The 21694-nt window shown below is 44.2% G+C and overlaps 1 protein-coding gene across 1 annotated transcript; it reads left to right on the top strand.

Annotated features, from left to right (window-relative positions):
• Positions 1–9066: 9066 nt before the first annotated feature.
• Positions 9067–19774, top strand: LOC129835677 (uncharacterized). The gene is given in 8 exon segments (XM_055901404.1): positions 9067–9452; positions 10440–10564; positions 11036–12925; positions 13122–13358; positions 13473–13697; positions 13873–13939; positions 18080–18766; positions 18769–19774. Coding segments are annotated over 8 exon segments (3477 nt in total). The 5' UTR covers positions 9067–9280; the 3' UTR covers positions 18843–19774.
• Positions 19775–21694: the final 1920 nt, after the last annotated feature.

Below are 21694 nucleotides of genomic sequence, written 5' to 3'. Positions count from 1 at the left end.
CTTGGAACTTGTCTGAAGTCGGCACAGCCGATCTGCAAACTTTTGTCTGTAGCATCCAAACAGTTTGAGCTACACACTAATATGACCCCTCTATGGAAAGGTGAGACTTCTGTCTGTAGCGTCTAAACAGTTTGAGCTACACACTAATATGACCCCTCTGTAGAAAGGTGAGACTTCTGTCTGTAGCGTCTAAACAGTTTGAGCTACACACTAATATGACCCCTCTGTAGAAAGGTGAGACTTCTGTCTGTAGCATCCAAACAGTTTGAGCTACACACTAATATGACCCCTCTGTAGAAAGGTGAGACTTCTGTCTGTAGCGTCTAAACAGTTTGAGCTACACACTAATATGACCCCTCTGTAGAAAGGTGAGACTTCTGTCTGTAGCGTCTAAACAGTTTGAGCTACACACTAATATGACCCCTCTGTAGAAAGGTGAGACTTCTGTCTGTAGCATCCAAACAGTTTGAGCTACACACTAATATGACCCCTCTATGGAAAGGTGAGACTTCCCTGAACACGTGCATGTCATTTGTTTTGACTCGTCTGAATGTCCCCAGGTACGAGTTGAAAAAAATGTATGGAGGTGTATTAAATGGAGACAGTGTAATGTAAAAAATAAGCGGTTAAATACATATCAAAAATACAAATGTAAAAAAACATATATAACAAAGATCAAGAAACATACATATCCCCCAGATATAGGACCGACACTTTGGAAAAAACTTTCTTTCGATTTTGGGGGGATGAATCTGTTATTCAATGCATTTATACAACGGGTGGGTCTAATCCGGAGTGCTGTTGGGTTAAAACCACATTCCAGCCAGTGTCTATTCCACAAATTACCACCAGCCAAAATATACCACGTTAAAATGCCAATTTACTCTGTTTCATCTGACACAATCCACTGTCTCATCAGCACAGCCAAGCAATTTATAAACTTGATATCCACTATAAAAAGCAACTAGACGTTGTCTCGAACTTCTTTTAGACAGACATTTAGTTTTCAACAGCGGAGATTTGTATAAATCTTGCTGTCTGTATCTCCGACATTTGTAACATTGTTTCAATATTCAAATTCAATCTCCAGCTGTCCAATAGTAGTGAACATGTCGGGAGTCAGGATGAGACAGGCATGCAGTGTTTCTCAGCCAGTTGAAGTCATGCATTGGCTGGTATCATTTTTATGGATATATACAAAGAAATGTAAATTGAAAAAAGGTCAAACAAAACTAAGTGCAGCTAGTTAGGAATCTTTCCAGCTTCAGTTTGAAGTGATTGTGTTAGCTGTGTTGTTGGCTAGCTCCTCTGAACAACAGTGTCCTGATGAAAGAGCACATTTTCTATGACAGGCGAAATCGCGCCTCATTAGCTCCATATGGATGTGTCCAAATAAATGTCACTAGAAAACACCTTATCTACGTTTATTATTGCAGGTCGACCATATAGCTGCGTCTGGATTATCTGAAAAAATATAGTATTTCTATTGACCTTTATTTAACTAGGTAAGTCAGTTAAGAACAAATTCTTATTTACAATGAAAGCCTACCGGGGAACAGTGGGTGCCTTGTTCAGGGGCAGAACGCCAGTTTGTTTTACCTTGTCGGCTCAGGGATTCAATCCAGCTACCTTTCCGTTGGTGGCCAGATGCTCTATCCACTAGGCTACCTGCAGTTTAGAATTTATCCATTTAGTTAAGGACAGCTGTTTTTAGTTAGAATGTATGTTCTTGTCATTCCACATAAATTATTATGTTAGGCTACTTATTATGTTATCACTTAAAATCACAACATGATCAGACTATTTAAAAAAAATATATATATATTTTACCCCCTTTTCTCCCCAATTTCGTGGTATCCAACTGTTAGTAATTACTATCTTGACTCATCGCTACAACTCCCGTACGGGCTCGGGAGAGACGAAGATCGAAAGCCATGCGTTCTCCGAAACACAACCCAACCAAGCCGCACTGCTTCTTAACACAGTGCGCCTCCAACCCGGAAGCCAGCCGCACCAATGTGTTGGAGGAAACACCGTGCACCTGGCTACCTTGGTCAGCGCGCACTGCGCCTGGCCCGCCACAGGAGTCGCTGGTGCACGATGAGACAAGGATATCCCTACCAGCCAAACCCTCCCTAACCCAGATGACGCTAGGCCAATTGTGCGTTGCCCCACGGACCTCCCGCTTACGGCCGGCTGCGACAGAGCCTGGGAGTGAACCCAGAGTCTCTGGTGGCAGAGCTAACACTGCGATGCAGTGCCTTAGACCACTGCACCACCCGGGAGGTCATCAGAATATTTTGACGTCATTTGAAGGGATAATAAAGTTATTACCTGACAGACAGATCCATGATATATGACTAAGCTTTATGTTTACTGGGATGTAACTACAACAACAGTGCATTGACGTCTGTGTATTAGACCTCAAGTTATGGAAAATAAATGTCTTATCTAACAGGTTATGTGACTCAGCATGTACTGCATGAACTGTGACTCAGCATGTACACGAAACAAAAATATAAACGCAACATGTAAAGTGTTGATCCCATGTTTCATGAGCTGAAATAAAGATCCCAGAGAAGTTTCGATACGCACAAAAAGCTTGTTATCTCAAGTTTTGTGCAGAAATGTGTCTACATCCCTGTTGACTGATATTCTTATATGAACTGCAACTCAGCAAAATCGTTGAAATTGTCGCATGTTGTGTTTATATTTTTGTTCAGGATAGTTTATAGGCGGTGTCGTGGAAATATTTGATCAATCATATTTCACAAATACAGGAACATGTGAGTTCAAATAGACTATTTATTACTTCATAATAAAAGCCGAGCTGGATCATGAATACAACTTCCTTCCAGTCTTGGCACAGACTACTTATATATTTGTCCTCCTTACGTCATAGTAACTCCTCTTAATGACTCATCACCTCTGGCTTTTAGCCACCATTATCATATTGCCTTCATATTAGGACATGCAACCTGTAGAGTCACAGAAGTAGTTTCATGCATGTAGGACCATAGCAACAGACCTTGGCACTCTACAGGAATAACCAATACATGTCATCCTGCTGACTCCACTGAAAGGGACACCCCTGTTCTGGAAAAACCCCAAGAGGTCTAACCATAGTTGGCCATAACAGTTACAAGAATAACCACGTGCATGTCTAATGGTGTCTAATTACCAAGAGCACATACACATACACTAGTTTTGCTGGCTCCTTCTGAAATAAATAATTGCCACATATCTACTGAAAAATTCACAATAGCGGCAGGTATCCTAGTGGTTAAGCGCATTGGGCCAGTAACGTGTTTGAATCCCTGAGTCGACTAGGTGATCAGTCTGTGAATGTGCTTTTGAGCAAGGCAGTTAAACCCTAGTTTCTCTGGACAAGAGCTAAATGTAAAGTTGTGTCTGTGTATTCTGGGCTCACTGCTGACTGTGGAGGTTGTTGTGGTGGAGAATCCAGGCTGCCTCTCAGAGAAATACATGATTGTGGTTCTGAACTACCCTCTCCTGGACTGGAAAGGTTGCAGGCATAGAGAGGCCAGTGGAGTGGTAGTAATATATAAAGTAAACTATGTACAACTGTAAAGTGGTTAATTAATTTTTAAATATATTAAATCTACATGTTTCCTTATTTCAGATTGTTAATATACTATAGAACGGTCTGTTCAAGATACAAGTATGTGGTGGAGTTCGATGTGTTTTTCTCCAATTTATGCTTTGGCCACAAAATACGAGTGTAGCACTGAGTAAGTAGCCGATCTATACTAACGGTTTTATAGAGGTGAGGTCCTCTAATACATACCAAACACTATATCAACAATTTATAATATCACAGGTTCTTTACCAAAAGGGATGGATAATGGAAAATATGTGATAGAAAATAAAGTTGTAAATAGACACCCTTTTTTCTGCAGCAGCATAGTTTCAGTTCGTAGATTCAATAGAATTGTATGGTCTGCATATAAATATAACACAATCTTCAGCTCTGTCACTCGCAGAGTCATTATTAGCTTGATATAATAAGAGCATACTAACAAAGTGCATTGTTGCGGGAGGTGTGTCGTAGGTAGAAGGAGAGCCGATCAGCTGAACAACACATACTTAAGATTAGGCAACCAGGTTGCCACACTGGAATTTGGGCTGAAGACACATTCACCGCTCTCATCCTCCCCAGGTACGCAGACCTGTACATGTCTAAATATATCTGCTGGCACATGGAAACACTGACATTTTAAAAAGCAAACCCCACCCCCTAACAACAATAGTATGTACAACTTTGAAAATTGAACGTGCTTTAAATCCCAGAATGGCATACTCGTTTCGGTTTTCATATATAAACTCAGAAAAAAAAGAAAAGTCCCTTTTTCAGGACCCTGTATTTCAAAGATAATTTGTAAAAATCCAAATAACTTCACAGATCTTCCTTGTAAAGGGTTTAAATACTGTTTCCCATAAACAATTCATGAACATGCACCTGTGGAACGGTCATTAAGACACTAACAGCTTACAGACGGTTGGCAATTAAGGTCCCAGTTATGAAAACTTAGGACACTAAAGAGGCCTTTCAACTGACTCTGAAAAAGACCAAAAGAAAGATGCCCAGGTTCCCTGCTCATCTGCGTGAACGTGCCTTAGGCATGCTGCAAGGAGGCCTGCAGATGTGGCCAGGGCAATAAATTGCAATGTCCGTACTGTGAGATGCCTAAGAAAGCGCTACAGGGATACAGGATGGACAGCTGTTCATTCTCACAGTGGCAGATCACGTGTAACAACACCTGCACAGGATCGGTACATGCGAACATCACACCTGCGGGACAGGTACAGGATGGCAACAACAACTGCCCGAGTTACACCAGGAACGCACAATCCCTCCATCAGTGCTCAGACTGTCCGCAATAGGCTGGGAGAGGCTGGACTCAGGGCTTGTAGGCCTGTTGTAAGACAGACAGGACTGGCAAAAAGTGTCCTTCACTGACGAGTCGCGGTTTTGTCTCACCAGGGGTGATGGTCGGATTTGCGTTTATTGTTGAAGGAATGAGTGTTACACCGAGGCCTGTACTCTGGAGCTGGATCAATTTGGAGGTGGAGGGTCCGTCATGGTCTGGGGCGGTGTGTCACAGCATCATCGGACTGCGCTTGTTGTCATTGCTGGCAATCTCAACGCTGTGCGTTACAGGGAAGACATCCTCCTCCCTCATGTGGTACCCTTCCTGCAGGCTCATCCTGACATTGAGGTGGCAGCATAGCCTAGTGGTTAGAGTGTTGGAATAGCAACTGTAAGGTTGCAAGATCAAATCCCCGAGCCGACAAGGTTCAAATCTGTTGTTCTGCCCCTGAACAAGGCATTTAATCCACTGTTCCTAGGCTGTCATTGAAAATAAGAATTTGTTCTTAACTGACTTGCCTAGTAAAATAAAAAATATGACCCTCCAGCATGACAATGCCACCAGCCATACTGCTTGTTCTGTGTGGGATTTCCTGCAAGACCGGAATGTCAGTGTTCTGCCATGGCCAGCGAAGAGCCCGGATCTCAATTCCATTGAGCACGTCTGGGACCTTTTGGATCGGAGGGTGAGGGCTAGGGCCATTCCCCCGAGAAATGTCCGGGAACTTGCAGGTGCCTTGGTGGAAGAGTGGGGTAACATCTCACAGCAAGAATTGGCAAATCTGGTGCAGTCCATGAGCAGGAGATGCACTGCAGTACTTAATGCAGCTGGTGGCCACACCAGATACTGACTGTTACTTTTGACCCCCCCATTATTTCATTTCTGTTAGTCACATGTCTGTGCAACTTGTTCAGTTTATGTCTCAGTTGTTGAATCTTGTTGTGTTCATACAAGTATTTACACCTGTTAAGTTTGCTGAAAATAAACTCAGTTGACAGTGAGAGGACTTTTTAATTGTTTTCTTAGTTTCATATGCTGCACACTATTGAGGAAGAGCCCGAGGTTGCGGTCCAAAAACTTAAAAGACACACCCTATCCCCTCAACCCTCAAGTTAAGTTGGCACTTCTGATGACATTTCATGACGTCTGACGAGTATACACTTGCAGGGCAAGGGGCGAGGTAGACAGGAATGATTTTTAAATGGACCACCCTTGGCCGGAAATTCATCGCTCCTTCATCCAGCGATGATTGTGTTTTATATGCTCTACAGTCAATTATGCAAGCAATTATGCTTGCATGTCTATTTATAATGTACCAAAATGGGCAAATGGTGGGAATCAACGCAATTCAAATCAAATTGTATTGGTCACATACATGTGATAAGCAGATGTTATTGCTGGTGTAGCGAAATGCTTGTGCTTCTAATTCAGACAGTACAGCAATATCTAACAAGTAATATCTAACAATTTCACAACAAATACCTAACACACATAAATCTAAGTAAGGAATGGAATTAAGAATATAAATATATGGACGAGCAATGCCAGAGCGGCATAGACTAAGATACATTAGAATAGTATAGAATACAGTATATACATATGAGATGAGTAATGCAAGATATGTAAACATTATAAAAGTGACATTGTTAAAAGTGACTAGTGTTTCATTTTATTAAAGTGCCAATGATTTCAAGTCTGTGTAAGTAAGCAGCAGCCTCTCTGTGCTAGTGATGGCTATTTAACAGTCTGATGGCCTTGAGACATAAGCTCCTTTTCAGTCTCTCAGTCCCAGCTTTGATGCACCTGTACTGACCTCACCTTCTGGATGATAGCGGGGTGAACAGGCAGTGGCTCGGGTGGTTGTTGTCCTTGATTTTTGGCCTTTCTGTGACATCGGGTGTTGTAGGTGTCCTGGAGGGCAGGTAGTTTATCCCCCGTTGATGCGTTGTGCAGACCGCACCACCCACTAGAGAGCCCTACGGTTGTGGGCGGTGTAGTTGCCGTACCAGGCGGTGATGCAGCACGACAGGATGCTCTCAATTGTGCATCTGTAAAAGTTTGTGAGGGTTTTAGGTGACAAGCCATTAGGTGAATGTGCATTAGATGGTGCATTCTCAGTAGGTTGAGCCTACTATGCTGAGACGTTTATCCTACAGCATTAGTTTTGACTAAACTGTACATTCTAAATAGTATGCTTGATTAGTACACAGTATGCAGTTTAAGTAAGTAGTAGGCAAGCCAGATTTCGGACATGGCCTGTGCATTAACTTGAGAATTTCACACATTTCTGGAAGAGGCTTCGAGATAATTCGTAACTGCAGCCACTCCATTTGATAATTTTCTCCTGGTTATCAAATTGCTTCCCGACTGTAGTCTATGTGGTTGTTTTGACAACACATTCCAGGATTTATTTCCAGTTGTAATTTTTTTAAATAAAAAATTGATAACCCTTGTGAAAAAGTACAATCAATTGGCCATTTATATCAATTCTCTGAGAGAGAGAAGGCAAAGGGGATACCTAGTCTGTTGCACAATTGAAAGTATTCAACCCCCAAAAAATCCCCGCATTTAACCCAACCGATCTGAATCAGAGAGATCCTGCCTTAATCTATGTCATAGGGGAAGTTGTTGATTTTTTCCACCTTGCTAGGTCGAGGATTCAAACCAGCTACCTTTAGGTTACTGACCCAACACCGCTAGGCTACCTGAGGGTTTTGTGTGTGTGTGTGTGTGTGTGTGTGTGTGTGTGTGTGTGTGTGTGTGTGTGTGTGTGTGTGTGTGTGTGTGTGTGTGTGTGTGTGTGTGTGTGTGTAATATATATTTTTTTTGTTTGTTTTAATCCCATCCTTCAGCTACACTCAACCCCTCTCATCCATCTCTGAAGACCATCAAGTTTCTATTTGCCATATATTTTTTACAGTGCTGTGACATTTCACAAAAGTTCTGAACCTTTCTCTTCTCATAGTTTCTACAGATTGTAAATCAAAGATAAACATTTTTGCTAAAAGTAATTTTATATTATTGATTGATTGACTATGGAGTTGTTTTGTGTATCAGTTCATAAATCATGTGCCACAGAATCAGTACGTAGAAAATCTATTCCCAACTATTTTGCAATCTATATGGCACAGCTGTAACTTTTTTAGTCCTTAAATTAAACTAGAATACTTTTTATTTATCACTATTTTCTTTAACCAATTTTGTTCTTTATTGCAGGGCCACAGAGAAGTTCCTTACTTTTCCTCCCTTCCACTTTGGGTAAAGCAGACATTTCCATATATTTATGTAAACTGCATGTGTGACAACTCCAACAGTCCTATTTATGATATAATTTACAAAGATTATACATTCTCATTTTTTACTCGCAAAATATTGTTTAGTATATTTGAATTAAACATAATATTGGTTGTATTATTTGTTCTGTGTTTTCTGGTGGAATAAACTGAAATTGCAACCAACTTTCTCTGGCTTGTTTTAAATATAGCAATATTTTGGGTATTATTTCATTCAATGTGCTGCATTCAATCAACTCGCAAGTCATAAATGTCTGATTTCTGAAAAGCACCTGAATTCAGCAATAATGATGTGTTTGTAGCCTACATACACACCCACAGTATATGCTATGGTAAGCATTGGACTCAAGAGCTAATCACTTAACCTAAACATACACCCTGCTGTATACGGAAACAAAAAATATATTTATGGTTCTCAGGTCAGCCCAACAGTGGGGGTGGAGCACCTCACTGTATGTGTCCCTTCCCTTTACCATTGCGGATTCGATTATGCTGAGCCGATATGAACCGGCAAGAGTGGTTCAAATCGAATAGCAATCTGTCACTTGGTCATGTTGTCAACATTGCTACATGATGCATCATCCGGAAACATTGAACATCTATTTTCCATACAATATATATTTGAATTTTCAAACTAGTTTCCATCGGAAAGACAGATAAAGTGTTTATGTGTATCAAAATCACTTTTTCATGTGAAAACAAAAAATCCTTCTCATTACCCCGCATGCTTAATTACATCACTTTTGATTTGAGCCGACATAACTGTAGGCTATGAACCGGGCCAGGAGGCAGCCCTGTTCCAAAACGAATGCAATCCGCTTTCACCCGGTGCAAAAGAGGCACAACTGGGCGATCGCGCCAGATCAACCGAATCCCCTCAACGAGCAGCGCGTGTACACAGAAGTTGATTTTCGGGAATGGCCGAACGGACTAAATCTGAACCAATCACAGACAACTAGGCGATCTCTATAGTTCATCATGTTCTGTAAATCTGATCAAAGAATAGGAATTCGTGCCCAAGCGTGGGTGTATGTTGTGGCAGTAGTGTAGTTATTCTCCTCGATCGACTGACTAATAGCTAGGCTACTTTATAATATGGACGTTTACAAATACCCTGTTTTCTTCGAGTGCCAGACTCTGGACACATCACAGAAAAATAAGATAAAAAAGTACTTTGAAATTCAACGTAAATCCGGTGGCGGAGATTGTGGACCAGTAGAATCAGTTGGTGACAAAGTTTACAGGGTTGCCTTTATTTACCGGACAGGTATGACAATGTTAAAGCGAACTGACAGGATATTGAGAGCCTTTATATATATATACAATATAGCCTACTGTGCCAATGTCGATTCATAAATCAAAGTTTGTTTTTTCAATATATGTTTCATTCTATGGCCCATTTGATTATTATTTATATATACCTACATTTTGGTTAAACAATATGTAAACTTTCTAGGAGGATTTGTTGAATCAGAAAGTTTGTTAGATATGCGGTTTTCACTAGTTACCACAGCCACAAATGTCAAAGTTGGCTATCATCAAAATTCATGAAAACATTGCTTGATTTAAGGTTAGGGTTGGGCATAATGTTAATATTAAGGTTAAGGTTAATGTTAAGGTTAGGGTTAGGTTTAAAAATCAGATTCTAATGAAGAAAATAAATTGTAGAATTAACCAAGGGGCGGCAGGATCCTAGTGGTTAGAGCGTTTGTCTATTAACCGAAAGGTTGCAAGACCGAATACCCGAGCTGACAAGGTAAAAATCTGTCGTTCTGCCCCTGAACAAGGTAGTTAATCCACTGGTCCTAAACTGTCATTGAAAAGAAGAACTTGTTCTTAAATGACTTGCCTTCTTCAATAAAGGTAAACACAAAAAAACTTTGTGGCTGTGGTAACAAGTGATGACTGACATTCAATAAATCTGTTATGGGTTTAAGTTTCACTTTCACATAGCCAGGCTACAGCCATGAACACATGCATTACTTTATATTTCATCAAATGTAGAGTCATTTATCAATCTTAACATGAAAACAGACGTTGTTTTAATAACTTTTCATATGAATTAATAACTATAGGCGTACTGTTGACATACATTATATTAATTTACTCCTCTAGCCTATTTACCCTTAAAGTCCTGGAGTGAATTCAAAAGGCTTAATGAATACAGTTAACATATATTATTATTGTTGTTGCTGTTATTGTTCTTACTACTACATGACAACAACAACTCATTATGACTGTGTAACTCTTCCAGTCCAGGAGAGAGTACTTCAGAAACCTAATCATGTGTTGGAGATGCCTGGAGGACCTCTCTCCCTCACTCTGAGAGACAGCCTGGAGACTCCACCCACAACAACCTCCCCAGTCAGCAGTCAGGTGGTGAGGCCCGACTATACAGACACAACTACAGTATAGATTACAGGCTGAGTCACATAACCTGTTAGATACGACATTTATTTTCCATAATATGACGTCAATGCACTGTTGTTGTATTTACATCGCAGTGAACATAAAGTTTAGTCATATATCATGGATCTGTCTGTCAGGTAATAACTTTATTATCCCTTCAAATGACGTCAAAATAATCTGATTTTATTGCATGTTTGATTTATGTGATATTATAATAAGTAACAATAATTTACAATATGAGGAATGACAAGAACATACATTTTAGCAAAACAAATCTCTACTAAACTAAATGGACAAATGCCAAACCAGTTGCTAGATTTATCAGATAATCCAGACGCAGCTGTATGGTCAACCTACAATAATAAACGTAGATAAAGACAGACATAATAATCATTAAGAGTGGAATTCCCCAGGACTTACACCTTTTTTCTCTGACTCTAGAGTCACCAGTCCCTCCCATTCTATCCCTCAGTCCCTGTCCAGACATCGCCACCTGGTGGCCTAGAGCATGAACTCCATCTAGACTCCTACCTCCTGAGATACCTGAAGGAGAGCCCTGGGGCTGTAAGAGACCTGCAGCAGCAGCTGTCCTCTCTGGGCTGCTCTGTCCACCTCCATCCAGAGGACGGGACGGCAGTGGTCAGAGGCTCAGGCCAAGCTGGGTCATGTGGAGATGGGGTTGGGGTGGGACCATGGAAGGCACAGGTAGAGAGACTGTTCAAACAGCTCCAGGATCGGTACAAATGCCACTACGAGTTAGACCCACGTAAGCTCCAGACTCTGCTGCAGAGCAGTACCCAAGGTTTGGAGGATGTGAGGGTTTACTGCGAGGCAGGGGAAGGGTTTGCAGTGGTGGTTGGGGAGGGGGCCAAGGTCCAGACCAAACTGAAGGAGCTGGAGGCCATCCAGTCTCAGGGTCTGAGCTCCATGAAGCAGGAGAAGATCAGCACCACCTGTCAACTTGGACAGTCCAAGCTCCGTCTTCTAGGGAAAGTGATAGAAAAGGATCTAGGTGAGGCTGCTCCAGGGGTGAAGGTGACGCACGGTGATTCATCTCAGCTGGTGCTGGAGGGTTCAGCAAGGGAAGTCTGGACAGCCAGACAGTTGGTTACAGATAAAATCTCTCTAGTGCTGGAGCGGATGGTGCCTGAGGTGTCCCTCCACCTCCTGTCCTTCCTGAGAGAGGAGTATGGGAGGCCTGGGAACCTGAGCAGTCTGCTGGGGTTGGGACACCATGTGGAGGTAGAGCTGGGGGTTACAGAGCTCTGTCTGTTCTCCCTCTCCTCTGGGAAACTGGACCAGGCTGAGAAGGATCTACTGGGGGAGTTTGGCGAGGAGAAGATTGACGTGCCCAAAGGTGCCTTCCAGTCTGAACTGAAGTCCAAACTTGAGAATAAGGTGAAGGAGATGAACCAGAGCAGACGCAGGGTGGTAGCCAGGTTTGGTCCTGGGTGTAGAGTGCAGCTGCTGGGCCACCTGAAGCAGGTTCAGGAGCTGAGGGAGGAGATTGGGGCCTTTCTGAGAAACCAGTCCAGTGTAAGAGTCTTGGGACGCCCTCAACAGAACCATGGTGGCGCAGTCGAATCAGGCGCCGGACCAAGACGTGAGGAGACGGTCACAGCCACCAGCTATCGCCTCCAGGGGGGGCTGCAGGTAGTTGTTAGTCAGGGTGACATCACCAAGGAACGGGCAGACGCACTGGTGAACTCAGCGACTGAGGGTCTGGATCACGCTGGGGGCGTGGCTGCAGCTCTGAGCCAGGCGGGGGGGCCTGAGGTACAGCAGGCCAGCAGGGATCTGGTTAGGCAGATAGGGAGAGTACCCACAGGTACAGTGGTAGAGACCACAGGAGGGAAGCTGCCTTGTAAGATGCTGCTGCATGCAGTGGGACCAGTAGGTGGCAGCGTCAGTGGAAATGAGCGCCCTCTGCTGGAGAAGACAGTAAAAGCAGCCCTGGATCTGGCAGAGACCATGGAGCTCCAGACCCTGGCCATGCCCTGCATCAGCTCAGGGATATTCGGCGTTCCTCTTAAGGTGTGTTCTGAGGCCATAGTCTCTGCAGTGAGGGACTTTGGGAGGAAACAGCACATCCTTACCAAGGTCACTCTGATTGATGTGAGTGGAGAGGCAGTGAGAGCCATGCAGGAGGCCTGTGATAGGCTGTTACAGGGGAAGAGGGAGTTTCCTGGGTGGGAGGTAGAGTCCAGCACCACCACTACCACTACACATGCTCCTCAGAGAGACACCACTGCTGCCTCCACCAGGGGACCAGCCGCACCAGAGGTCTGTGTCCAGGTGGAGATCATCCAGGGAACCATAGAGAAGCAGCAGGTGAGAGAGAGACACACTGACATGGCCACAGCCTTTATTCAACAACATTCTGTGAATTAGGTTGACTTACTGACTCAATGTTCCCTTTCTCTTTTACACTTTCTCTTCCTTTTTCTCTTACCCTTTTACTTAATTTCTATATCTCTTTTTCCCGCTCTCTCTGTCCGTCCGTTTTTCTGTTTCTATCTCTCTGAAGGTGGATGCCCTGGTGTCCCCCATGGTTGGTAGTGACCCTCTCTCCTCCCGTGTTGGTAATGTCTTGTTGGAGGCAGCTGGACCGGCGCTGATGACAGCGTTTCTGAGGGAATCAGGGGGACGGACTGCAGCTGGTGACAACATTCTGGTGGAGGGACTGTCTGGTCTCAGCTCTGGCCGTGTCTTCTTCCTCAGCTGTGCACACTGGGACAACAACCCCCAAGGACCAGCAGTACAGGTGTGTCTGCTTGTGTGTGTGTGTGTGTGTGTGTGTGTGTGTGTATATCTGTATGTGTGTGTGTGTTGTGACCTTTGCATCTCCATTAACCCTTGACCTCTGGTTCTCTCTCAGGCTCTGAGGCAGGGTGTGAGGAAAATCCTGACCTCTTGTGAGAACCGGGGCTTCTGTTCCATTGCGTTCCCTGTAGTTGGAACTGGTGTGGTTCTGCAGTTCCCTCACAACGTGGCAACGCAGGTTCTGCTAGAAGAGGTCCGTAGGTATGAGCAGAACCGAGCGAGCAGAACCCCCTTCCTTGTCCGCATTGTCGTCCATCCCAATGACAGAGATTCTACCAAGGTGAGCAGAGACTTTTAAAGGTCTCAAAGAATTAAACAAAATGTCCAATAACTTAAATATATTTCAGCCAAGCCATTTTATAATACTGTCATACATCCATAATTACAGATTTTAAAAAAAAATAGTAACAGTTACAGTCCTTCATTGCAGTTGTATTGTTTGTTCTAATCTACAGGCTTTTCAGACTGCCCAGAATGCTTTGCATCTCACAGGGTTCGTATTCGGCGCTCAAGCAGCGCAAGGTGAGTTATAACACTAAACCCCCATCTTTAAATCAAATACATTATTACTATATGATTGATACATTTCAAGTTAGAATTATGAGAAAAAAGTAGAAACCCGCACACTGCTCAATAGTATCACTGCTCTTGACATTTCCTTTCTACCTTTAGATTTTGTGACATAGACAAAGTTAAGATATCAGACAGGGGAGGTGATATACAGTGGGCTCCAAAAATACTGGCAACCCTGACTGGCAATACAAACATTACTTTAAAAAATATAAACAATATAATTATAGAGATAACTCAAAATACCAACATGTGAAAAATACTGTACTTTATTCATGTTTCAATGGAACCCAACAAAATAATTTCTTGATTTAATTAAAAATCAATGTCCTACAAATCAAGGCTTCACAATTAAAGGCACCCTTAAATATTATTGTGAATAAAATCTACCAAAATTAATCCAGTAATTAAATTCCACTTATTTAAGTTTATCTAAGTGTTAAACTATACTGAGCCATTACAGCACTTCCTTTTTCACTAGGGTATAAAATGAGGTAACAGGCATGCAATATCTGTAATTGAGAACCATATCAGGCCAAACACAGAAATAGCAAAACATAGAAATACAAACATAGACTGCCCACCCCAAGTCACGCCCTGACCGTACTAAATAAAGACAAAACAAAGGAAATAAAGGTCAGAATGTGACAGTACCCCCACCCACCCCCAAGGTGCGCAAAACCTGAACCTATAGGGGAGGGTCTGGGTGGGCATCTGTCCGCGGTGGCGGCTCTGGCGCTGGACGTGGACCCCACTCCACCATTGTCTTTGTCCGCTTTCTTAGCGTCCTTTGAGCGGCGATCCTCGCCGCCGACCGTGGCCTGGGAACCCTAATAAAGGGCCCCACTGGACTGAGGAGCGCCTCTGGACTGAGGGACGCCTCTGGACTGAGGAAACTCCTCCGGACTGAGGGGCAGCTAGCTCCGGACTGAGGGGCAGCTAGCTCCGGACTGAGGGGTAGCTCATGACTGAGGGGCAGCTCATGACTGAGGGGCAGCTCATGACTGAGGGGCAGTTAATGACTGAGGGATAGCTCATGACTGATGGGGTAGCTCATGACTGAGGGGTAGCTCATGACTGAGGGGTAGCTCATGACTGAGAGGTAGCTCATGACTGAGAGGTAGCTCAGGACTGAAGGGCAGCTCCGGACTGAAGGGCAGATCATGAATGAAGGGCAGCTCAGGACTGAGGAGTAGCTCCCGGACTGAAGGGCAGCTCCTGACTGGCGGGCGGCTCCTGACTGGCGGGCGGCTCCGGCAGCTCCTGACTGTCGGGCGGCTCCGGCAGCTCCTGACTGGTCAGGCGGCTCCGGCAGCTCCTGACTGGTCAGGCGGCTCCGGCAGCTCCTGACTGGTCAGGCGGCTCCGGCAGCTCCTGACTGGTCAGGCGGCTCCGGCAGCTCCTGACTGGCGGGCGGCTCCGGCAGCTCCTGACTGGCGGGCGGCTCAGGACAGACGGGGGGCTCTAGCGGCTCAGGACAGACGGGCAGCTCAGATGGCGCTGGACAGACGGGCGGCTCAGATGGCGCTGGACAGACGAGCAGCCCAGACGGCGCTGGGCAGACGGGCAGCTCAGATGGCGCTGGGCAGACGGGAGACTCTGGCCTGCTGAGGCGCACAGTAGGCCTGGTGCGTGGTGCCGGAACTGGTGGTACCGGGCTGGGAACACGCACCACTGGGCGAGTGCGTGGAGCAGGAACAGGGCGTACAGGGCTCTGGAGATGCACAGGAGGCTTGGTGCGTGGTGCCGGAACTGGTGGTACCGGACTGGAGACACGCACCACTGGGCGAGTGCGGGGAGGAGGAACAGGACCCACAGGGCTCTGGAGACGCACAGGAAGCGTGGTGCGTGGTGTTGGCACTGGTGGTACTGGGCTGGTGCGAGGGGCTGCCACAGGCGGACTGGTGCGTGGAGAAGGCACCGGATAGACCGGACCGTGGAGGTGCACTACAGGTCTCGAGCAGCGAGCCTGCCTAACCCTACCTGGCTGAATACTCTCCGTGGCCATGCCAGTGCGGCGAGGTGGAATAAGCCGCACTGGGCTATGTACACGTATGGGAGACACCATACGTAGGGCTGGTGCCATGTACCCCGGCCCAAGGAGACGCACTGGTGACCAGATGCGTAGAGCCGGTTTCATGGCACCTGGCTCGATGTCCACCCTAGCCCGGCCGATAGGAGGTGCTGGAATGTACCGCACCGGGCTATGCACACGCACCGGGGACACCGTGCGCATCTCTGCATAACACGGTGCCTGTCCGGTTGCTCTCTCTCCACGGTAAGCAGTTGGTTCAGGTCTCCTACCTGGCTTAACACCACTCCCCGTGTGCCCCCTCCCAATACATTTTTGGGGCTGCCTCTCTGGCTTCCAGCCGCGCTTACGTGCAGCCTCCTCATACCACCGCCTCTCCGCTTTCGCTGCTTCCAGCTCAGCTTTGGGGCGGCGATACTCACCAGCCTGTGCCCAGGGTCCTTTGCCGTCCAGTATTTCGTCCCAAGTCCAGGAGTCTTGTGTTTTCGGCCGCTGCTGTTGCTGCCCGTAACCGCTTGGTCCGGTTTTGGTGGGTGGTTCTGTATCGGCTTTCGTCTTCCTCCTCGCCTGAGGAGGAGAAGTTAGAAGGATCGGAGGACCAATGTGCAGAGTGGTAATTGTTCATCTTGATTTAATAAAAGTGAACACTCAAAATACAAAAAAACAACAAATGTGAAAAACCTTTAACAGTTCTGTCTGGTGCAGACACACGAAGACTGAAGACAACCACCCACAAAACAGGCTACCTAAATATGGTTCCCAATCAAGGACAATGATTGACAGCTGCCTCTGATTGAGAACCATATCAGGCCAAACACAGAAATAGCAAAACATACAAATACAAACATAGACTGCCCACCCCAACTCACGCCCTGACCATACTAAAATAAAGACAAAACAAAGGAAATAAAGGTCAGAACGTGACAATATCCCTTTGTCATCCAACACCATGAAGAAAAGAAAAGAACTGGCAGTTCAAAAGGGACACATGGTCGTAGACCTTCATAAATCTGGTAATGGTTACAAGAAGATCCACAAACGTTTGAATATACCACTGAGCACTGTCAGGGCAATTATTAAAAAATTCAAAAGATATGGAACAGTTGAAAACCTCACGGGTAGAGGACGCAAATGCATTTTGCCCAGGATAGGGAGGAGGATCGTGTCACCTCCACAACCACAGGCTCTTTGGAAGGGTTTCCAGAAGAAAGCCCTTTCTGACACAGACGCAAGCGCTTGGAGTTTGCCAAACGTCATTTAAATTATGATTGGAAGAAGGTGCTCTGGTCAGATGAGACCAACATTGAACGTTTTGGTCAGATACAGCATCGGCATGTTTGGCGTCGAAACAGAGATGCATACAAGGAGAGGCACCTCATATTCATGGTGAAATATGGTGGTGGGTCAGTGATGTATTGGAGCTGTTTTAATTCCAGAGGTCCAGAGGCACTGGTTAAGATTGATGGCATAATGAATTCCACTAAGTACCAGGCAATTTTGGCTGACAATCTGGTTGCCTCTGCCAGAAGGCTGGGACTTGGCCGTATGTGGACTTTTCAACAAGACAATGACCCAAAACACACTAAAACACACGAAAACCCGTGGGCTGAGTTGAAGAGGGCAGTTGATAAGCGCAAACCCAAGAATGTGAAGGATCTTGAAAGGATCTGCATAGAGGAATGGTCAGAAATCCCACCAAATGTGTTCCTTAACCTTATCAAACATTACAGGAAAAGACCTTGCTGTTATCCTTGCCAGAGGTGGTGGCACTAAGTACTAAATGAGGAGTGCCAATAATTATGAAACCTTGATTTTGGTGAAATCTATTTTGTATTAAACAATTGTATGATTTTGGTGGGTTCCATTGAAACATTAATAAAGTACAGTATTTTCACATGTTGGTATTTTGAAGTTTATCTCTATAATTATATTGTTTATATTTTTTTAAGTGTGCGGATTTCTTATTTTATTCAACTGTTACCATGCACCTACAAAAAAGATAGCTCAGATGTGCGAGTGCCTTTTGAATTTTAAGTTCTAATTCTGAACCCTCCCTATAGACATCAGGATTGTGCTGCTGGGGAAAACCGGAGGAGGTAAAAGCAGTGCTGGAAACACCATCTCCGGACAAGATGATGTGTTCCTCTCAGACAGTTCCTCCACCTCCTCAACACAAATATGTAAAGCTCATAACAAGAACATCAAAGGGAGAAACATCACCCTGATTGACACACCTGGATTCTTTGACACTGACATCCCTGAAGAGGAGCTGAAACCTAAAATAGTTAAATGTATAACAGAGTGTGCTCCAGGACCACATGCCTTTCTCATTGTACTGAAAGTGGAACGGTACACAGTCCACGAGAACGAAGCCGTGGTGAAAATCGAGACATATTTTTCACCAGAGGCCTTTAAATATGCCACAGTCCTCTTCACTCATGGTGACCAGCTCAATGGTTTGACCGTTGAGAAGTTTGTCCAACAGAATGCTGAACTGAACAAGCTTGTGGAGAAATGTGGAGGCCGATGTCACGTCATCGACAACAAATACTGGAACACCAATCGGCAGGGTCGGTACAGCAACCAGTACCAAGTAGCAGAGTTACTCAACACCATAGAGAAGATGGTGAGAGATAACGGAGGAGGATGCTACACCAGTGAGATGCTCCAAGAGGCAGAGAGATTAATACAAACTGAGATAGAGAGTCTTAGGAAGGAGTCAAAGGGAAAGATGTCACAGAAAGAGATGGGAAACAGGCTAAAGAAAGTGTGTGGAAGAAACTCCTGATCAAATTCTCAGGTATACTGTACCAACAGGTGTAGTGCAGTGGCGGTCAGTGCCGTTTAAGATGAGGGAGGACGATTATTTTTCATGAGCATTTCCTTATTTCTATTAGAGCATATTGGATGACTGTCATTCATATTCCATTCACCCTGTTCAATGTAACAGCGATAGGTTTAGGCTACTACATGATACTCACATTTTCCCTATACCTATCAGGAGTTTGCTGCAACCTAGCCTATGAATGAAAGTTTACAACGTAGGTGCACATAGGTCGAGAGACAAATTTGAGGTGACAGACAGTGACATTCAATACCACCTTGCACACTCTTGCCTGCATCTAGCTGATCTAGGTTGTAATCGTTAGTCCATCAGTTGCAAACGAGAGTTTCTGTTGGACAAATTAACGTATGTTTATCCCCATTTTGTTCCATTTGCTTTCGTTTAAGAAACAATTTAACAGAACTGGCGGAATGAATACACCCCTGATCACTCGTAAACACACAGCAACGTTGTATTCCTCCTAACATCCATGTGCTCTCCTCCTCTCACCTTTTCCCTTCGCTTGTGGACTTCAGTGCACAACACATGAACTGTATGTGGCCAGGCGGAAAAAACTTTTCCAGCCAAACCGCTTCACACAGCCTACATCGTTGTCACCATATTAGCTAAAGTAACGTCAGTCAGCATAGCTAATATAACTAACGCGTTAGTAGACCTGCTACAATCATGCAGTAACTTTACAGTGTATAGTCAGTAAGAATTTACACCAGCTTGGTGGCAATACATTTATAAAACCAAAAGCTTACCTTGACTTGGAAGAGTTCTAGCCACTTTAATAATAAACAATTGGATGTAATAAATGTCACTTTAAACAATGCCACTTTATATAATGTTTACATACCCCACATTACTCATCAAATATGTATATACTGTACTCTATACCATCTACTGCATCTTGCCTATGCCGCACGGCCATATATTTATATGTACATATTCTTATTCATTCCTTTATATTTGTGTGTCTACGGTAGTTGTTGTGAAATTGTTAGATTACTTGTTAGATATTACTGCATGGTCGGAACTAGAAGCACAAGCATTTCGCTACACTCGCATTAACATCTGCTAACCATGTGTATGTGACCAATAAAATTGGATTTGATTTGATTTGACCTTGAAGCTAAGGGTCTTTATTACAAAGCAGAAAACCTTTTGCTAAGGTACAGTCAGTTATATGGTCAGTAACTCTAAGTAGATGAGATATACCTGAAACTATTAAGTGATGGCAACGTGTGTGTCAACATCTGACTCATAACTGTGTAGACACAGTCAGTTATATTCCACGTTGGAAAAGCTTCTTGTCCCCAAATATTTTTTTATTCTGTTTTGTAAAAATCAGATGACAGAGTTATAGTTCAACTTGATTGGGATGACTGATATACTGCATAAACTCATCAAATCTTAACCACATACACATGGAGCGATTTAAGTGCTAACAGAAATTGTGTTTGAATTATTTATTTTTTGAAATCTCTATAGGATATTCAATTTGAACGTAATATTTTTGAATGTTTAATGCACAAATTTAATAACTGAATTAATCAATTGAACTTGTGCTTCATGATTTGAAGTTGAAATTTAATTGAAGGCTATATGATGAGCAACCTTGGCTGAGACATGAAGACATCCTAGTTGAACTGTTGGGGTTCTAACCCAGGTGTCCTGTGCACCAGACAATGCAACTTTTCAGGTCTCAGACAATTTACTCATCACACGAGTGTGGTCATGGAACCACATGTGTTACACTTCACCCCCCCCCCCCCCCACACACTTTGACTTCCTCCTTGAAGAGACCCATCCAAGTCACAAGACCAAATCCTAGCTTTAGCTCAACAGGCTGACAGTCTTAAGCCAGTCAGTCACATGAAACCAGGGGCGGACTGGGACCAAAAATAACCCTGGCTGTTCTAACACACCAGACCATTATTTTTCTCCAGTCCCCCACACTGGCCCATTATTTTCCTTGAGGCAACCATTATTAGCCAGATAATTATAATTTTGTGAGAAAATATATAAGTAGTTAGACAGGCCCACTGGGCTTAAAATGGACAAGCCCATTTGGCATTTGCAAACTAACATGTCTTAAGGTCTCAGGCAAGGCTGTCATCACATAAGCATGGATCAACAAACCACGCAAGTCACCTTGCTGGATCTTGAAGACTTAGTGTAGCAGATGGTTATCTGTGAATCCCACTCCTCAGCCTTAATAAGTGCGCAATTGAAGAAGGCCTTTTTTAATAGCATGATGGGTTGGAATGCTTCAGGAGGGCAGTCGTGTGTTTTCGAGGCCTGAGTTCAAGTCTCAGTATCAGGGGTAAGCGGTACTCATTTAGCAAGCAGTGTGTTTTCCTTTACCTGAACATATCCCTATAGGCTTTAGCTAAGTGGGCTAACACTGTCTTGTGACATTCCAACCCAGTCGGTCAAAAGAGCAAGATTAAATAGGGAGTGGAAAGGCTATCCTTAGAAGGCTGTCCTGGGGTGGCAAGTAGCCTAGTGGTTAGAGCTTTGGGCCAGTAACTGAAAGGTTGCTATATCGAATCCCCGAGCTGACATGGTGAACATCTGTTGTTCTGCCCCTGAACAAGGCAGTTAACCCACTGTTCCTAGGCCGTCATTGTAAATAAGAATTTGTTCTTAACTGACTCGCCTAGTTAAATAAAGGGTTATGACATTTCAACTATTGTAACATCCATGCTCCAGAGAGCCTTAGCTTTTCAGGAGAATTAGCTTTTCAGGAAAATTATCACATTTAGTTCATAAGTATTCAGACACTGCTATGCGACTCGAAATTGAGCTCAGGTTCATCTTGTTTCCATTGATCATCCTTGAG

The sequence above is a fragment of the Salvelinus fontinalis genome, chromosome 36 (assembly GCF_029448725.1).
Source record: "Salvelinus fontinalis isolate EN_2023a chromosome 36, ASM2944872v1, whole genome shotgun sequence".
Classification (NCBI taxonomy): domain Eukaryota; kingdom Metazoa; phylum Chordata; class Actinopteri; order Salmoniformes; family Salmonidae; genus Salvelinus; species Salvelinus fontinalis.
The sequence above is the reverse complement of the archived record's forward strand: the minus strand, read 5'-3'. Positions and strand labels throughout refer to the sequence as shown.